Below are 15396 nucleotides of genomic sequence, written 5' to 3'. Positions count from 1 at the left end.
ACATCACACCAATTCAGGAAGGCTGCATAAGTGTTTATTTTTTATTTATTTTTACTTTGAATGCAACATCTTCAGCAGAACTGCAGTTGTTTCTTATTTTAATCAAATTTGTGCTGAATGACTCAAATAAAACCTTGCAGAATATATCAAGCAGATTTAAGAAATGGAAATGTAGCTGTTGTATCTTTCAGGAGGTAAATGTAGTCAGATGCTTTTTGGTCAATGGAAGAGGAGAAACTTCAGGTTTTCTCATTTACTTCCTGTTTGTGTAACATTTAAAGTTCTGGTCCTTGACAAAGACCTGATCACGTAGAACTGCAGACTGCAGTACATAAGTATTTAGTTCAGAGCTGAACAACCACCTTTTTCTTTTGATGACGCTGAACGGTCTCCATGGCAACGGTGGCTTCGTAGAGAGGAAGTGCTTCCTCAGGCTGTGGTCTGCAGAGACGGATGCATGTTTAATATCAGAGCTAACGTGGCTGTCATGGATAACTGGAGGAATAACGCTGAACGAAGAAGATAAAACCGAGTTCAAGTTAAAACAAGCTGAACAGAGGGGAAACTCAGCAGAACATGTTTAATTTCACTCCTTTTAAGGGTTGGTTTCATTCTCTACCAGAAGACAAGGAAGACCTCACAAAGAGGTGGGTCAATTGTTTGGATTCAGAAACTCAAAGCAGCTGGCGTGAAGACTCTTAGGCCAGGATGTCAAAGGACGACTAATGAAGTCATTTACCTGCTTTGAGAAAGATTTGAAGTTCCACTGTGATGTGACACCTTGTAAGCCTCTGAGCAGCATCATTGCACTGGTTTTCATTCATTATGTTCTTTCATGCAAGAATAATTATTACACTCTTTATTAAAATGATCAGAATCCTAGAATTTATTTAGAAATTACCTTAACAATATCCAGTTCAAGTTAGTAATAATTTAAGCTTTTATCTGTAGAACTGTGAAGAGAACTAAGATGTTAATGCTGCTGCCAGTGGGTCACCATGGTAACCAAACACTTCTGTCTGTCACTCCCTGACTGCCAAGTTCAGACTGAGTATAAGCCTCAGTAAAATCTAAGTCAGATTTGAAGAATTCAGCAGAAGACTGATGGTCAGATGTGATAAAGAAAACAAGACTTCACTTTCAGGTTTGAAGAGAATATTTGAAGGTAAAATATAAACCTGTGGCAGGTCTGTGTGAATTTGAGAGTAAAGTCCTACAGCAGTGACAGATGAACTAGGAAAAAGACAATGCCTTCATTTTAAAGTAAAATTTGTTGTGGGAGTAAGAAGCGTTTGTGTGAAAAGATTTTAAAATTTTAGACAAATAAAAACTTGTCAGTTTAACATTCTGTGATAAAGCTGTAAAAACATACAACCTAAACTGTGACTGTGTAAGAACCCACAATGACAGTTCAAACATTTCTGTGACCTGTTAAAACTCTGAATGTTGCTTCTACTGGGAAGAAGGTCCGAGTTGTACAGCAGACCGTATTAGCAGGGAGGTCAATGGGATTTAGTTGAAATGGGGGAGGAAACCCTTTTTTTCCTGCACATTTTGTCTGCATTGTGCGACATATCAGGACCAGAAGTCAACGCACACAATGCCGGGTCGAGCCACATGTTGTAGTCTATATGTTTTCTTTCAAAGCTGAGTAAAGACATACAGGACAAAAACTATTAACAAGGTGTTTCAATGCTTATACACAGGCCCCTTTAAAATTACCATTTTGACAAAAATATAATTGTTTTAAGACAATTAATCTCCACAAATCAAACATTTGAGACTGAATTTGATGTTTCTGAGTTACCTGAGCACTCCAGTTGACATCTTCTCCACAATATCCTTGAGAACATCTGAAAATGGCCGTTAAAGGGTATCACAAACTGAAAAGGGTAGCGTGTGTGTTACAGATTGCACACTTTGAGTCCAGGATACGAAGGTATCGTCCCTGCTGAGCTGACGAAGCTGTCCAAACCTCAGGGTTGAGGAAAGACACGGAGGCTGATTTTAAATGCAGCAATCTGCAATCTGGAGGATCCAGCTGCAGACAGAAACAAAACAAACTGATGATTTAACTAAACTATATGGCGGTGAAAGGAACAGTATGATGTCTGAGAGCACGCACCTGCAGGTCCTGGTGGGATGTGACCCAGTGTCCACCCACTCCCAGGACACTGATGATGTCATGCTTGTGTGGAAGTAATTTCTTCTCCTCTTTGTCTTCATGAAGACAAACTTCCCTCACACAGAAACACAAAAGTCACAATTTGAGTTTCTTAAAAGGCAATATATGGATACACTCAAGTTCTTCCTCATCCCTCGCCACAAAAGGCGAAAGCAGACAATCGTGTCTGCATGTTATCTGTCATCATTGGATGATCTTAGTCTAAAAGTATGGCACGAAAGGCAGCAGGCAAAATGCGACCTTTAAAGGAATGCCAGGCCTTTAAATTAAACTTTTTACCTCCAGAATCAACAACAATATCCACTCCCAGCCCTCCCGTCTCCTCCAAAACGACTGACAACAGGTCTGAGGACTCGTCTTGTGCTGGAATAACTCTGACTTCATGCACAAAAACACAAACACATGATAGTCAGTTAATATGGCTCAAGATATACTCATACCTACAAATTAGAATAAGTATTAGTAGAAATATGTCTTTGACTTGTAGCACAGATATACATGCAGTACAGAATATTGTCCACATGGTGGCAGCAGGTCTGTGAATAACAGCAGCCTTGATCATTAAAGGTCCAGTTTGATCCAGGGCTGCAAGCTGCTGCTCCAGAGCCTCTGAAACGGCTCCTTGTAACTTTGAACCTAAATCAGGTTTAGATTATACTGTTGACAGGAAGCTGGAGCAGTTTAGCTGCTCAGTTTTACAACATGTGCGTGGAATTTCTGCAGCAGAATGACACTAAATACAAGCATGTTGGGCTGTTTGTGGGAACTCATTTTACCAGAAATTAGTAAACATCTAAATTATAGTGCTTCAGATCCTATCTGTACCAGAAACAGCTCAATGGACTGGATTTTCACTGAAATGTGGTCAACAGACCTTGATTAGTTTTACTCTGAAGCTAATAGTTCATTAGTTTGCTCCCTGCTTTGTTGAAAGTTGTTGTTTGTCAGTCTGGATCTGGAAGTCCCACAGTATCTCAGCCCTGCCATTCTCCTCCACCTTAGGTGGAATCTCCCTCTTTGACTGTGGGACTTCCAGTCCATACTCGGTACAGATGTTCCTGTAAACTATTCCAGCTGCTTGGTTATGGTGTTCCATGTATTCTTTGCCTGCCTGCATCTTACATCCCACTGTTATGTGCTGGACTGTCTCAGGGACATCTTTGGACAGCCTGAACCTTGAATCCTGCCTGGTATGATAGACCCTGACCTCCATTGCTCCTGTGCTGCCATGATTAGTTCCTCTGTCTGTCCTTCAGTCCAGCCCTGATGGTAAAAATAGCTCTTTCAGTTGTAAAGGTCTAATCTTTGGGTTGCAATAATTATAAATGTGTATTTAAAATGAATATGAGGCATCAGAAAGGTGATGGTTACGCAAAAGAGAAAGCACAATGAGTTTAGAATGTTGATGAAACATGCACATAAATCATCAGGAAATGACAGGAACGGAACATCTCACCTACTAAAGGATCCTGAACACCTGAGCGAAACAAGAAGGTGAGAAGAGAAGTACAGGAAGCAAACAGGAAGTTGAAAGTGGAGCAGGAAAAACTACAGTTATTCTTTACAAGAAGAAAAAGGATTTTGGGGAGGATGTGAACATGCAGATGTCAATGTGAAGTACAGACCTACGCTGGGCCGGAGCTGCTCCAGGAACGTGTGCTGTTGTGCAGATTGGGACATGGTCAGAACCTTCAGCCCGTGATAGCAAGCTAGCTGGATGCACATGAGGCCAAAAGGCTTGGTAACAAGAGGAAATGAGATTAGAATCAGTTCATATATACATTCCTGTTTCACATGCAGGTTAATCTCCCTCCCCTCCCACTGGAGAGTCATTAGGGTCATTGTTTGCCTGGTTCACAGAGAGATGCTTTGTTCACATACATGAAGGTGTGAAAAAAATGACTGGGTGTCAAGTTTAATGCTCCATTTTAAGTTTTAAAAAAGCTGAAATTTGAAACCTTCTCTATTTAACATTGAACTTTCTTGTTTGACATAGATGGCTTCCTTCATCCCCTTTTCAAATCATCTGTCTTCTCTGTCCAAATTATGAACACTTTGGTCCCTTATTCTTGAGGTGTAGGTGGACAGCTGAGTCTTGTCCTGAAGCTGTCCCTCCTGTGTTGCCCAGCATCTGTGGAGAGACCGTTTGGTTGTAGACCTCTATATGTGAGCATTCAGCCTGAAACCCAGTCCCTTCCCTTCCACTTCACACCTTCCTGCATGTAACCAAACAGACCTGAATGACTCTCCGGTGGGAGGGCATGAGTTTAATCTGCACATGAATTTACAGACCATCTCATGCCACCTAATTTTACAACAAAAAATAAATATTGTTTTTACATACGCTGGCTCCATCCATGACCAGGAGTGTGTGTCCAGCTGCCATGCGAGCGTGTGTGTGCAGAGCAGTGTAAGCACAGAGGCCATCACGCAGTGCTCCCGCCACACACACCGAGGTGAGCTTCTCTGGCTTCTGAACTGAGAACAAACAAAAGTTTCTAGAAAGTGTTCTCTTCCAGGGATTTATGATGAAGAGAGAGGCTCCTGTACAACATCTGCCCACCACCTTTCATCATCTGAGGATGTCTGCAACAGTTTGCCACTGTTGTGTTGGCTTAGGTTAGTTAGGTTTGGCAGCCATTTTGAATAAGAATGACTTCAAAAATAAATGGATTGCAGATGTATAATACACCAACTGATTTCTTGAAGTTTGTTTAAACCCCTCCAGTGGTTCATAAGATATTATGCTAACAGACAGAACAACAAACACATTATTGTCTTTGGTGGCAAGCAATAACAATTTCCTTCTTTTTTTCCTTTTTCTTCACATATTTTAATGATTTCTATCTAAAGAAGTGCACAGTTCCTTTAATTTAGTCAAACTGAAGTCAGACTGAAAGTGTCTGACATTTCTGTCAAACTGCCAGCAGCTCCTTACACAATAAAGAATTTGAAGTTTGAATGACGGGTGACATAAAACCCACCGTTCTGATGGCTTTTAAGTGCAGAACAAGTCAACAATTTAGGTCAGAGAGACCTTTCAGTCTGAACTGAACAACAACAAAAAAGTTTCAGTTTTTAGTGGTAAATGTTGAGATGTAAAGTCACCTAAACATTTTTTGGTAGATGTTCAGCTGCAGAGAAAAACAGATGGTTGTAAACAGTGTGTGGATTTTACCTAAATAGTATTCATCTACAGCAATGACTTCACAGAGACCAGAGTAGGAGGAGTCCAAAGGAAGGATACCTGAAGGAGGGAGGGGTCACGTTAAAAACATCTGGGAAAAATCTGATTTTAAAAAATTATATTAATCTCAGAGCGTGAAAGATTTGAGTAAATTTTAATTGTTAGAGCACCAGAAGCCCTGATGACATCCAGTTTGACATTTGAAGTATTTGTGTAAACACTGATGCAGCACTCACACCATCGTTTTCCTGATTTATTTTTCTAGGTTTTTTACAACTCAAGTATTTATGCATACTTTGTACTTTTTTTAAAATCTATTTTATATCAAGTGTTCAGCTCAATTAAGAAGTCTGCTGACTTTCATTATGTGTAAATTTTTTTGACTAATTGTTTTTTTTTTACACTTAATCACATTACCCCCCCGCCACACACACAGACATTTTAGTCTTTTTTTCAGCATATCAGAAACAAGGAGTATACTGTGTACATGTCCTTAGTCAAAGTACACACAATATGTTTAATATTGAATTAACTAAATCAAACAAAAATATTCATAAACATTTGTTGTGGCGTTTGTCAACAGAAATTATGCTGCTAAAATGATCAAACCAGGTCTTAAATATTATAGAAACATTACTGTTGTCATTTACAAAAAGGTAAAGTGTTGAATATAATAATTATGATTCCACTAATGTAGCACATTGGACACTCTCCTGTTTTTCTTTTGAATAACACAGTTCTAACTTTCATCTTTTATCTGGGCTCGGGATCAGCAAAAGTGAAACTCAAGAGTTATTTGAGTGTGGGAGGACTGTGGGACGGAGGAGGGTCCACTGGTTGGAAAGAACCAACGTCAGTCTTCAAAAGTCTCCAAGAACACCAGAAATTGTTGCCTTTTTGAAAAATAATCACTAGAGGGGTCGGAAAATTTGCACAATATATTGACTACACTGCAGCTAGTTTCAGTTGTTGGCTACAGTTTTGTGATTTCAGCTTTTGTTCTGCTTGTCTTAACTAACACTTCAATTATAAATCATTCTCCAGCACAGCATTCACACATTTTTGCAGAAAATGCTAATTTTCCAGTGAAACTGTCCACAGTAACAAAAACTAGATTTTAAAGAGTTTAACATTAAAAGACAAATATTCCATTAACATAAACGCTGGGACAAGATATGGTCAAAACAGGGTTCTTTAACTCTCTGCCATGATTTGGTCATGGCAGTGGGTGATAAACGTGCAGTATTAGAATTTATTCAACCAATATGGATGAGTTCTGAATATGAACTAAAAACTTCTAAGTTAACAGTTTTTTTTTTCTTTGAAACTCTTTTTTCTTATCCAGCATCGAGTCTTTAAAATTAATTTAATCCATTTCTCACCTACAACCTCATCCTCAGGCTGGAAGGAGCTCACCTTGGGGCCAACTGTGGGAAAAACACAAATTCACCGGGCAAACAAGTGCTCACAATGCTGCATGAAGGATCTCATTCACCCATATTCATTCAGCACACGGTTCTAATAGTGTTTGAGTGTTCCACCTTGAAGGACGACACCAGCCACCTCTCTGCCGACAGGAACTAACTCTCTGTGCACCCCCACATCCCTGAGCAGCTGCAAAAGAAAGACCAGACATCACCAAACAAAACACAGTCCACATAGAAAACAGAAAAAGTTAGCTAAAATGTAAATAAAAAGGTTCAATGTAAAAGAAAATGAATGAAAAAGGTCTTAAAAGATATTATTTGACAACCAGTGTCAAATAACCCTCCTTAAAGAAATGAACTTCACCTTCTTATGTTAAGAAATGAGTTATAGCCGTTTTGGTCAAACCTCAAAAATAACATCATGCATTATCTCATGTGATATTGCAATATTTTACTACATCTGTTAGCACTTTGAGTCTGTGTTGTGAATGACTCTCAGCTACTACCACATCCAATTTAAACATCAGTATCCATAAAACTGACTGAATTAGAGACATTTTTGTGTAGGCTGAGGTTGACTGTTTGTGTTTGTTTTTATAGAGTTTCATTGACGTTAGTGCACTGGTTAATGATATATTTTGCTAACCTTTTGCAATGGTTACTTTCTGAAAGTTTTGTTAAAATCCACTGAGTGGTTCATGAGATGTTTGACATAAGAACACGTGCACACACAGAAACAGTACTGTCCACTTCTTTCATGTTTGTGTTGGCCAATAAGTACTTAAAGTTGTTTTTTGTAAAAAGTCTGGAGACAAACTACTCTTCATGTATTTTACTTAAGTCTTCTTTAATCTCAAACTTTTATTAGTTAACTGAACTTGAAAAAAAAACAAAGAACCTTAAGGTCCAGTGGGCTGAGTCCACATGCCTTCACACGAACTCGGACCTGGTGGCTGCATAACACATCTGGGGGACTCTGTAAACAAACAAACAAATATAAACAATTGTTTTAAAGGATAGTCAGTCTGCTCAGGCAGAGATTCACAGTTATAAACAGAAAAGCATTTATGAATAGATGTAAACATTTTCCTACACACTTTATTGTGCAAAGAAATATTATTAATGGTGTTAAACACAGAAGTCTGATCGTGTTCTCGTTAAAACTCAAAAGAAATCAGACAAAATGCATGTATGCTATTCTCGCTACTAATATCTGGATGCAGAAGTGGGGTCGGTTGTGATGAGCTGAAATCCAAGGAAAAGAAAGACAAAAAGATTCAAACTCACCATTTCCTCCATGAGGAATGTGAGCTCAGCATCGCTCGCAGCCGCTCGGCAGAACAAACCCTTCATGCTGCTGCGCTTTCACCTCCCGGGCACCCAAATAATCTGCAAGCTTCTCTGATTGTCCCCAGGAGAAGAGCCTGGGACAGCTACTGCTTAGTTTCAGTTGGAATCAGCTGACTTCTTCTTCTACGCTTTCTTCTTCTTCGTTGTGGTTTCTCCGCCAGTGAAATCAGCTTAACTCAGCAGCGCCCTCTACTGGCTCCTCGGCTCCATCGTAACAATAACTATCAACAGTTTTATATGAAAACTTTTACAGCAGTTCAGTTTTTCCAGGAGTTATCCCCGTCACTATCTCTCATAGGTTACATTTATTTAATTATCAATCAAAGTTGTGGTATAAAAATATTTTATTCTCTTAACTTCTAAATGTTTACATGACAGTACCTCATAATAAAATCCTCTAGTTGTTACCAGATCCTAAAATAAATAAAAATAAACCTTTTATAAATTATTATAAGACATTTTAAATAGCTTCATTATTTGTCTTACAAAATATTAGTCAATATGCTAGAACCGCATGAGAAAACATGGAACAGTGGTGAACCTTCCCTGGACTGACCAGACGACCAAAATTACCTCAAGAGCGCAGCAACGAGTCATCCAAGAGGTCACAAAAGACCCAACAACAACATCCAGGAACTGCTGGCCTCACGTGCCTCAGGTAAGGTCCGTGTTCACGACTCCACTATAAGAAAGACGAAGGGCCAAATGGCCTTCATGGCAGAGTTCCAAGATGAAAACCACTGCTGAGCTAAAACATAAAGGCTCGTCTCAGTTTTGCCAGAAAACATCTTGATGATCCCCAAGACTTTTAGGAAAATACTCTGAGCTGACAAGATAAAAGTTGAACTTTTTGAAGGTGTATGTTCCATTATCTGGTGTAAAAGTAATACATCATTTCAGAAAAGGAGCTTCATACCAATAGTGAAATATGGTGGTGGTAGTATGATGGTCTGGGGCTGTTTTGCTGCTTCAGGACCTTGAAGACTTGTTGTTGTAAATGGAACCATGAATTCTGCTGTCTACCAAAAGATCCTGAATGATGATGTCCGGCCATCTGTTTGTGACCTCAAGATGAAACGAACTTGGGTTCTGCAGCAGGACAATGATCCAAAACACACCAGGAAGTCCACCTCTGAAGGGTTGAAGAAAAACAAAATGAAGACTTTGGAGAGGCCTAGACAAAGTCCTGACCTGAATCTGATTGAGATGCTTAAAAAGGCGGTTCATGCTCAGAAACCCTCCAAAGCAGCTGGATTATAACAACGATGAGTGGGCCAAAATTCCTCCACAGTGCTGTAAAAGACTCATTGGCAGTTATTGCAAATGCTTGATTGCAGTTGTTGCTGCTAAAGGTGGCCCAACCAGTTATTAGGTTTGGAGGGTAATCACTTTTTCACACAGGGCCATGTACGTTTGGATTGTTTCCCACTTAATAATAATAACCTTCATTTATAAACTGCATTTTGTGTTTGCTTGTCTCATCCTTGTCTAATCTTCAAATTTGTTTCATGATCTGAAGCATTTAAGCGTGACAACATACAAAAGAATAAGAAATCAGGAATAGGGCAAACAGTTTTTCACACCTTTGTAAATAAATCCCTGTTCTTCAAGTAGCTAAGAGGCTGAATTGCTTCCAGGTGTTGCAAATCAAATGCAAACTGATCATTATCCACAACAGCAGAGGTTTTGTCAGTTTACTGCTCTGGGGCATTCAGGTTTGTGTTAACCACATAGCGTTAATACAATGCCAGGGCGGAAAGGCATCAGCAATAATTTCAGCAAAGTAACTGTTGCTGCCCATCAACTTGGAAAGGATTATAAAGCTATTACCCAAACTTTTTGAAGTCCATCATTCTACAGAGAAAAAAAACATTATTCACAGGTGAAAACCATTCAACAAAACTTGATAACAATAAAACCTTAAAGATATTTATTCATAATCATATTATTACTTGTTGAGCTAGTTAGGTTTGATGTATCAGTCGTGTTTATAAGTAGTAATTGTTGGATACTAAATTAATTTTATAACATATTAAATAATCATAAATATAAAACAGTGTCATATTTATTACTTATGGGAAATTTATTTTTCTTAATTACTGCAGCCACAGGAAAACGTCGCTCATAGGCCGTTTAAACGTCCCAGAGATCCAGGCGTGGAAACAACTATCGCGAGATCGTGTCAAAGCATTCAAACACCGTGACATCTCGCGAGATGTGAGCAGCGTTACCCCATTTTCCAGCTGTCCCTCAGCCCAGCCGATCGGGATTTCTGAACCACGGGAGAATCACCAGAAAGGGTTTTTAGTGATAAACCATCACATTTTCGGAGAGGTGATCACGTTATATGGTTACATAAACGCACAACGACCTGTTTTTACCCGTGTTCAACGATGGAAGCAGTTTTATGAGGTAAGAAGGGAGTGTAGAGCCTGGTACTGTGAAAGAATGTCCCTGAGCGGAGCGAGCGGGCTGACGTTAGCTGCTAGCTCATCTGATAACGGTTAATGGGCCAGTCGGACGGTTTATCTTGTGGACCGAACCTGCCGTCAGCACTAAACTGTCACATTAATCTGCTTAGGCTGGCTCTGCTGTTTTCATGACAAGAACAGAGTGATAAGAAACCAGAGGACGATGCTATCATTTAGTCCAGTTAGGAGTTAGCCAAAAAGCTAACGTGAATCACTGCATCTGCACTGCCTTTGACCTGACGTTAACATTGACCGGTGTGACTGGCGGTCAACCCTTGGCTCGCTAAACCTCGACAGAACTGGTATGATGAAATGACGAGGTTGCTTTGAGCGTTTTAGGAAAGAAACGACTTTCAGGGCGGAGATTGTCTCCGTTAGCCTAGCCGCTTGTTAACAGATGATATTAGTCACAGCTGTCTAATCCTGAGAACCCTCTAAGAACCTAATTGTCTTTGTGAAAAGTGCCATGTCGGATGCAGAGGAAAGCGCCTTGTCATAACCTTTAAGTCAGGCTGAAATGAAGCAGGATGTTAGGATGGATCACCGAGCAGATCCTCTGTAACGCTCTCTCCTTCAGAGAGCTGGACAGAGAGCATCACTGAAGGTGGATTGATGAACAAAAGCCCCTAAAGCTGCATCGGTGAGCGCTGGTTTCCATGGCAACGTGGATGCTGACAGCTCTGCTTGAAGTTGGGAACAGGGCGAGAAGATTTGAACCAGTTAAATAAGGGACAAACAGATTGTTTGTGTGGCACACGTGGTCATTGCTAAAAAACTGATGAATTTTCAGAGTTCAGAGAACAGATATTGAGCTGAAGGCTGATGTTGTAGCTAAGGGTCCCCCACAACACATGCTCTGAGTTCTACATGTTGTACAACATCTCTGCTTTAACTTTGGCATTAACTGTCAACAATGTCTGTCTGTTGGCTAAATATGTCATGAAATATCTCATCCCCATCAATCCAATAATTTGCTGGTGCTAGGCAGGAGTTTTCTATCTGTTTGTTGTTGTTTTTCCTTGTGTGGAATTTTAAACAACTGCAAATGCAAAAGAGAAAAAAAACATTTTGAGAATCACTGGCTTCTCAGAGACGTTTTCCCAGTGTTGGCTGTTGTAGTTGCGTTTCTTTTTGTGTGTGTGTGTTAGTTTCCATATTAGTCATCAAAACCTGCTTAGATCAGTCTGTGGCTCCTTTTTCCTGTTTGGTTTAGCTTGGAAGAAAGGACGGCAACAAGTTCCCTTGAATTCGACTCACACGAGCACAGTTTGGTTACCTTGAAACCCAGATGAGCTCCTTCAGTCAGAGCCTCGTCTGAGCTTGTTGCAGCTGTTTGGGAAAACTTAGATTCTGTGCAGCAGCTTTCCTGAAGTTTTCAAAAGCTCCACTTGCAGGTAACACGTCTACAAATTAAAAGCCTAGTTTTCCTTAAAGAAATGCATATTGCCCACCACCTTTCATACCAGAGTTTAAATTAAAATTATCTTTGATCTTCAGATGAGAAATGATCTTAAAAATAGTTATGTGCAAACTCATGTGATATTACAAGATGTCACACTCAGATTATGTGCATTTTTGTTTTAGTTAATGTTGATTAGCTGTGGTAGCCATCTTGAATTAGATATAGGTAATCAGTTGTATGTGCATCCAATTGTTACTTTCTGATTATTAAAATCTGTTGAAAACTGGAGAAATTTTGATAACAGACAGTCAAATGAACATATACACAGACATGAGCAAAAACATCATCGCCTGCCTTTCAGCGGTGGGTGATAAAAAGCTGTTTATTTTTTGAGACTAGTAAATTTTATTGCTGCTTAGCCACTGTTTGTTTTGTGCAGAGTTAGTCAGGATAAGAAATAAAATGCTGAAATGATCAATTAATTGATAAATGTATTATTGCACTTCAGTTGGGATGAATTAAGATGTGATTATCTTAATCAGGAATATGTAATACATTTTTTTGGATGAACTGAGAATCTTGGTTTGGAGACATAGTTTGGAAATAAAAAAGACAGTTGTATATTTTACTCTCGGCTTCAAAACAAATTATACTAATCCTTTTATTCCTTAATGAAAAAAAAAATCTGCTTTTTTGAGATTAAGCAACTTTTCAGCTTTTGCTTGTAAGTTTATGTTTGAGTCCTGTTTAATGAGGAGTCGCCATGAGCCCTTTACTGATTTCAAGTCATACCACAGTGTGAAAACCATTAAATATTTCCATCATACTGTTTATACAGTTTACATCTTTTAATTAGATACCAGAGACAAAGCGTTTTGTTGTTTGTTTGTTTTGTTTTCCCAGCTCCTCCTCTCCTCTCTGTTGCTTCCTAATTCTGATTCCCCTAAACTTTTATACTCATTAAAAAGATGCTGTGGGTTGGTGGCATGTTTTATCCCGCAGACAACTCGGTCAGTCATACGTTGTCCACCAGAGGAGCCACTCCTGTCTGTCCTTTCAAAGTAACACTGGTTTGAAACAGATGTTTACAATAAGCTACAAGAGTTAGCAGGTTAGGGCTACTTCTGTCAGAATACCATACTGAAGACAAGAGTACTAAAACTCTAATACACTTTTTTAAATTTATTAATAGAGACTGAAACTTGTGCAATCTAAACAAATGCAATAAATTCTACATTTCTACTTTTTGTTACAAATATACAGGTTTGTATTGTCCAAGCACACATTTATTTTCAAATTTTGTGTTAATTTTCTCAGGTCTTGATTCGTAGGAAAATGTACATTATAATCAAAGCTCAATTATTTTTAGAAGTTCAGAAGTTTTATTTTAAGTTTTAATTTGAATTTTTTTTTTTTTTGAATAGCACAGCTGATTTCAGGATTGTAACTTTGTGTTTCCTCCACAAAAAGCATAAAAGACAGAACCATTTAGTTTGGTTTCTTCCAACGTATTCAGTCAGCACTTGGATCTATTTATTTCATTTGTTGCCATCAGGAATTAATTAGTGATATTTGACTTTAAAGCCTCCTGACAGCCACAGTTTCAGGTCAGTTCACTAATCTTTCACAACTAAAACGGTGGACATTAAAGAAATGTGCAGTTATTACGCAAACATAAGATTAGCTAATGAAAGATAATTGCTGACAGTTACAGGGAGGAAGTAATCCCTCTTTCTGTTCTGACGTTTGTGTCATGAGCCTCATGTGTGTTGGTCTTTTCCTGTGTGTGTGTGTGTGTGTCTGTATTTCATTATCTCATGAACCACTGAACGAATTTTATCTTGCAATCACTGGATGCACATCTACAGCTGGTTCACTTTTGGACTCAACCTGATTCAAGATGGCCGCCACAGCCAACTGACCTTAAAAAATTTGTCTGTAATTCAGCTAAATTTACAGAAGATGAGTTAAAATTTGGTGTGGTAATAGCTGAGTCATTCTCAACACATAGTCACAAGTGCTGTTTGTTGTGCAAGATTTTTTACTTTAAAATTTATCTTGAACTGTTGGCGTCAACCCTGTTTGTCTGTTAGCAAAATATCTCATGAACCATTTGATGAATTTCAGTAAAAGAAAGTAACAATTGGCTGCACATCTACAACTGAGTAACTTTAGAAGTCAGTCCAATTTAAAAGGGCTGCCACAGCTAATTGTCATCAGCAAACACAAAATTGGCTTGAACTCAGTCAGTTTTACAGATATTGAGCAAAGGTTTGGTATGGTAGTAGCTGAGAGTCAACAACACACACTCTGAGTACTAACGAAGATACTGTGTAATGCTGTTTTCAAAGTTTCACCAAAACAACTACAACTTTGCCCATTCTCAGCATAACAAGTTCCTAGTCTAAAACTCTGCTAGGTCTTTGAATATGTTCTGAATCAGTCAATAAGCTCACTTTAACTTTTCTGTTTCTTTGCTAAAGTGTCTTTTTGTTGCCTCATTTAGTGTCAGTGAGAAGTGGTGTTATTTAGTTGCATGAAATTAACTCAGAACTGTAGAAATCTGATAAGTTTAGTTTTGCTGGACGGGGAGATGTGGAGACTGGAGCCTGAGGGGAGGGTTAATGCAGCAGGACATGAGCAGACTGCAGTGGTGTTGTGTGTGTGTGTGTGTCCTGTCACCGATCAGGCCTCACCTCTGGACAGCAGTGTGTGATAAAGACAGATGGAGTGTCAGAGTGTGTATTGAGAGCAGGTGTCTTTAGTGTGTGAGCGTGAAACAAGGTGACCTCTGTGAGTGGGTGTTGGAGGCCGAGGGTTGATTCATGTGAGTGTGTGTGGGAACAAGGTTGCATTTATTATTACCAACACCATCATAATTAAGGCATTCAAACTAAATACATTTCATTTAGTTCTTTGTTGTCTTCATGTTGATCACCCAAAACACCAGTAGTATTTTATCCCAAAATATTTTGTATGTTTATCCTGGAAAAGAACATCATCCGTGGGAAAGAGCCACAGTCATACAAGTGAAATTACTTGTATCAATCAAAACCAAATACCAAATTACTGGGGGGGGGGTTATTTATGCACCTCACAATTTGATTTGATTTGTTCGTTATGCAAAAAAAAAAAAAACAAAACCAATGGCTTTAATGGAGTCGTTTTGCTACTTCTATTTTGCTGAGGAGCAGCTGGCCAAGGCTGTTGGGAAATACAGTCATCTTTACAGCTGTTCCAGCAAAACTTATAAACCTATGAACTTAAAAAGATGAAGGATGAAGAACTTGTGCAGGGAGATATCACAGTTATTCTGCATGGAGGAGCCCACACAGAGACACAGGCGGCTTTCCGTGGCTGTGCTGACTGGGAGG

The 15396-nt window shown here is 39.1% G+C and overlaps 2 protein-coding genes across 8 annotated transcripts in view; one reads left to right on the top strand and one right to left on the bottom strand.

Moving 5' to 3' along the window:
• Positions 1 to 18: 18 nt before the first annotated feature.
• cryzl1 (crystallin, zeta (quinone reductase)-like 1) lies at positions 19 to 8278 on the bottom strand. 4 transcript variants are annotated; one of them, XM_025002706.2, is made up of 13 exons: positions 8087 to 8278; positions 7698 to 7775; positions 6914 to 6986; positions 6755 to 6799; positions 5364 to 5432; positions 4530 to 4663; positions 3811 to 3922; positions 3642 to 3662; positions 2465 to 2563; positions 2126 to 2235; positions 1936 to 2041; positions 1808 to 1853; positions 19 to 1647 (listed from the first exon to the last, which is right to left on the bottom strand). In XM_025002706.2, the coding sequence occupies exons 1-13, from the start codon at positions 8150 to 8152 to the stop codon at positions 1503 to 1505; spliced, it is 1104 nt and encodes a 367-aa protein (XP_024858474.1). In that variant the 5' UTR covers positions 8153 to 8278; the 3' UTR covers positions 19 to 1502. The 4 variants fall into 4 exon arrangements, with proteins under 4 accessions (XP_024858474.1, XP_017296256.1, XP_024858475.1 ...); XM_017440767.3 differs by having other exon boundaries at positions 19 to 441; positions 8087 to 8276; XM_025002707.2 differs by lacking the exon at positions 3642 to 3662 and having other exon boundaries at positions 8087 to 8276.
• A 2102-nt stretch (positions 8279 to 10380) lies between these two features.
• Positions 10381 to 15396, top strand: part of itsn1 (intersectin 1 (SH3 domain protein)) — a 68623-nt gene continuing 63607 nt past the window's right edge. For all 4 annotated transcript variants that reach the window (XM_037973388.1, XM_037973387.1, XM_037973386.1 and 1 more), the window contains exon 1: positions 10381 to 10561. The gene's annotated coding sequence lies outside the window, so the exon portion shown is untranslated. The remainder of the gene's footprint in view (positions 10562 to 15396) is intronic.

This window comes from Kryptolebias marmoratus, linkage group LG22 (assembly GCF_001649575.2).
Source record: "Kryptolebias marmoratus isolate JLee-2015 linkage group LG22, ASM164957v2, whole genome shotgun sequence".
NCBI classification, from domain to species: domain Eukaryota; kingdom Metazoa; phylum Chordata; class Actinopteri; order Cyprinodontiformes; family Rivulidae; genus Kryptolebias; species Kryptolebias marmoratus.
The sequence above is the reverse complement of the archived record's forward strand: the minus strand, read 5'-3'. Positions and strand labels throughout refer to the sequence as shown.